The sequence below is a fragment of the Penaeus vannamei genome, chromosome 18 (genome assembly GCF_042767895.1).
Source record: "Penaeus vannamei isolate JL-2024 chromosome 18, ASM4276789v1, whole genome shotgun sequence".
Taxonomy (NCBI): Eukaryota; Metazoa; Arthropoda; class Malacostraca; order Decapoda; family Penaeidae; genus Penaeus; species Penaeus vannamei.
In genome coordinates this window covers 32,973,864-32,976,726 of record NC_091566.1, presented here as the reverse complement: position 1 = coordinate 32,976,726, position 2,863 = coordinate 32,973,864, and the positions used below count along the sequence as shown (strand labels likewise).

General features: G+C 43.3%; 1 protein-coding gene across 1 annotated transcript; it reads left to right on the top strand.

Annotated features, from left to right (window-relative positions):
* Window positions 1-851: 851 nt before the first annotated feature.
* On the top strand, window positions 852-2,081 carry LOC138864817 (uncharacterized). Its single transcript, XM_070133422.1, has one exon. It carries the CDS (start codon window positions 852-854, stop codon window positions 2,079-2,081), a length of 1,230 nt encoding a protein of 409 aa, XP_069989523.1.
* Window positions 2,082-2,863: the final 782 nt, after the last annotated feature.

Sequence of the window (2,863 nt, the reverse complement as noted above, 5' to 3'; positions counted from 1 at the left end):
TAAACAAGAGGAATTTTTATTTGCAGCAACCACTCGGTACCTGCGACTGCCAGAATTCTCTCTTTCCGACAAAACGATTCTATTGCTGATTGCGGGCTCCTTGTGCCTTTCTTGTCCGGGGGAGGAGGAAATATTTCTTGTCTTTTGTTCTTTGTCTCTCTCTTGCTTTTTTTTTTGAGGTGGTGTGGAGGGGTGAGGGGGGGTGGAGAGGGAGGGTTGGGGTAGATGGGAGGGGGGTGAGGGGTTCTTTTTCGTTTAATTTTATTTCTTTTTTGGGATTTTTTTTTTGGGGGGGGGGGGGGAGGGGGTCTTTCTCTCGTTTTTGTTGTTCTTTTTATTGTTATTTTTATTTCTATATATCCAATCCGTTGTTTTACGTCTCCTTTTTTTTTCTTCTTCTTTTATCTGGTATGTTCATCTCCATTCCCTTTTATATTGTTCCATTACAATTTTTTTTTCTATTTTTTACATTACATTTACATTACATTCCCCTTTGTCGTGTGTAATTCCGTCTTCTAGATCAAGAGCGAATTCGGATAAGAGGGAATTCGGATAAAAGCACCCCTTCCCCCACCCGCCCGCCCCCCACCCCCCAAATAAAAAGAGGAAATAAAAAAAAAATACTTATTTCTAAATAAAATAAAAAATAAAATAAAAAAATAAAATAAAATAAAAAATAAAAAAATAAAAAAAGAAATAAAAAAGAAAAAAGAAAATCATTATTTTTATTTTTTCTCTCACGACATCGGTAAAGGAATGCAGTTATTTTCTGAATTTTGATCACGTGAGGAAGCAAATGGCTAGTTTCAACTAATCTTTTGGTTTCCACTGGATGAGCAGAATCCATTAAGATGTTTCAGTCGGTGTTTCACGTGGTTGAGGTGTTCCAGTCGGTGTTTCACGTGATTAAGGTGTTTCAGTCGGTGGTTCACGTGGTTCAGATGTTTCGGTCGGTGTTTCACGTGGTTGAGATGTTTCAGTCGGTGTTTCACGTGCTTAAGGTGTTTCAGTCGGTGTTTCACGTGGTTCAGATGTTTCAGTCGGTGTTTCACGTGGTTGAGGTGTTCCAGTCGGTGTTTCACGTCGTTGAGATGTTCCAGTCGGTGTTTCACGTGGATGAGATGTTTCAGTCGGTGTTTCACGTGGTTGAGATGTTTCAGTCGGTGTTTCACGTGGTTGAGATGTTCCAGTCGGTGTTTCACGTGGTTGAGATGTTTCAGTCGGTGTTTCACGTGGTTGAGATGTTCCAGTCGGTGTTTCACGTGGTTGAGATGTTCCAGCCGGTGTTTCACGTGGTTGAGATGTTTCAGTCGGTGTTTCACGTGCTTAAGGTGTTTCAGTCGGTGTTTCACGTGGTTCAGATGTTTCAGTCGGTGTTTCACGTGGTTGAGGTGTTCCAGTCGGTGTTTCACGTGGATGAGATGTTTCAGTCGGTGTTTCACGTGGATGAGATGTTTCAGTCGGTGTTTCACGTGGTTGAGATGTTTCAGTCGGTGTTTCACGTGGATGAGATGTTTCAGTCGGTGTTTCACGTCGTTGAGATGTTCCAGTCGGTGTTTCACGTGGATGAGATGTTTCAGTCGGTGTTTCACGTGGTTGAGATGTTTCAGTCGGTGTTTCACGTGGATGAGATGTTTCAGTCGGTGTTTCACGTGGATGAGATGTTCCAGTCGGTGTTTCACGTCGTTGAGATGTTCCAGTCGGTGTTTCACGTGGATGAGATGTTTCAGTCGGTGTTTCACGTGGTTGAGATGTTTCAGTCGGTGTTTCACGTGGATGAGATGTTTCAGTCGGTGTTTCACGTCGTTGAGATGTTCCAGTCGGTGTTTCACGTGTTTAAGATGTTTCAGTTGTTTTTTCACGCGGTTCAGATGTTTCAGTCGGTGTTTCACGTGCTTCAGATGTTTCAGTCGGTGTTTCACGTGGTTGAGATGTTTCAGTCGGTGTTTCACGTGGTTGAGATGTTTCAGTCGGTGTTTCACGTGGTTGAGATGTTTCAGTCGGTGTTTCACGTGGTTGAGATGTTTCAATCGGTGGTTCACGTGGTTCAGGTGTTTCAGTCGGTGTTTCAGCGTGGTTGAGATGTTTCGGTCGGTGTTTCACGTGGTAATGATGTTTCAGTCGGTGTTTCACGTGATTAAGGTGTTTCGGTCGGTGTTTCACGTGCTTCAGATGTTTCAGTCGGTGTTTCACGTGGTTGAGATGTTTCAGTCGGTGTTTCACGTGGTTCAGATGTTTCAGTCGGTGTTTCACGTGCTTAAGGTGTTTCAGTCGGTGTTTCACGTGGTTGAGATGTTCCAGTCGGTGTTTCACGTGGTTGAGATGTTTCAGTCGGTGTTTCACGTGGTTGAGATGTTTCGGTCGGTGTTTCACGTGGTAATGATGTGTTAGTCGGTGTTTCACGTGATTAAGGTGTTTCAGTCGGTGTTTCACGTGGTTGAGATGTTTCAGTCGGTGTTTCACGTGATTAAGGTGTTTCAGTCGGTGTTTCACGTGGTAATGATGTGTTAGTCGGTGTTTCACGTGGTTGAGATGTTCCAGTCGGTGTTTCACGTGGTTGAGATGTTCCAGTCGGTGTTTCACGTGGTTGAGATGTTTCAGTCGGTGTTTCACGTGTTTAAGAAGTTTCAGTTGTTTTTTCACGCGGTTCAGATGTTTCAGTCGGTGTTTCACGTGGTTCAGATGTTTCAGTCGGTGTTTCAGGACATTTTCGCTGATGTCGGAATGCACTGGAAGTTGAAATGCTTATTTATGTTTGTGTTATTGTTTTTTTCTTCTTCTTCTTTTTAGTATTTCTTTCTACAAGAGTGATGGAATTTATTTGGGAAATAAGGGAGGAAATGGGGAGGAGGTGGAAGGGGGG

Excerpts from the sequence above, each read along its gene's own strand:
- LOC138864817 (XM_070133422.1), top strand. The coding sequence starts at position 852 with ATGTTTCAGTCGGTGTTTCACGTGGTTGAGGTGTTCCAGTCGGTGTTT.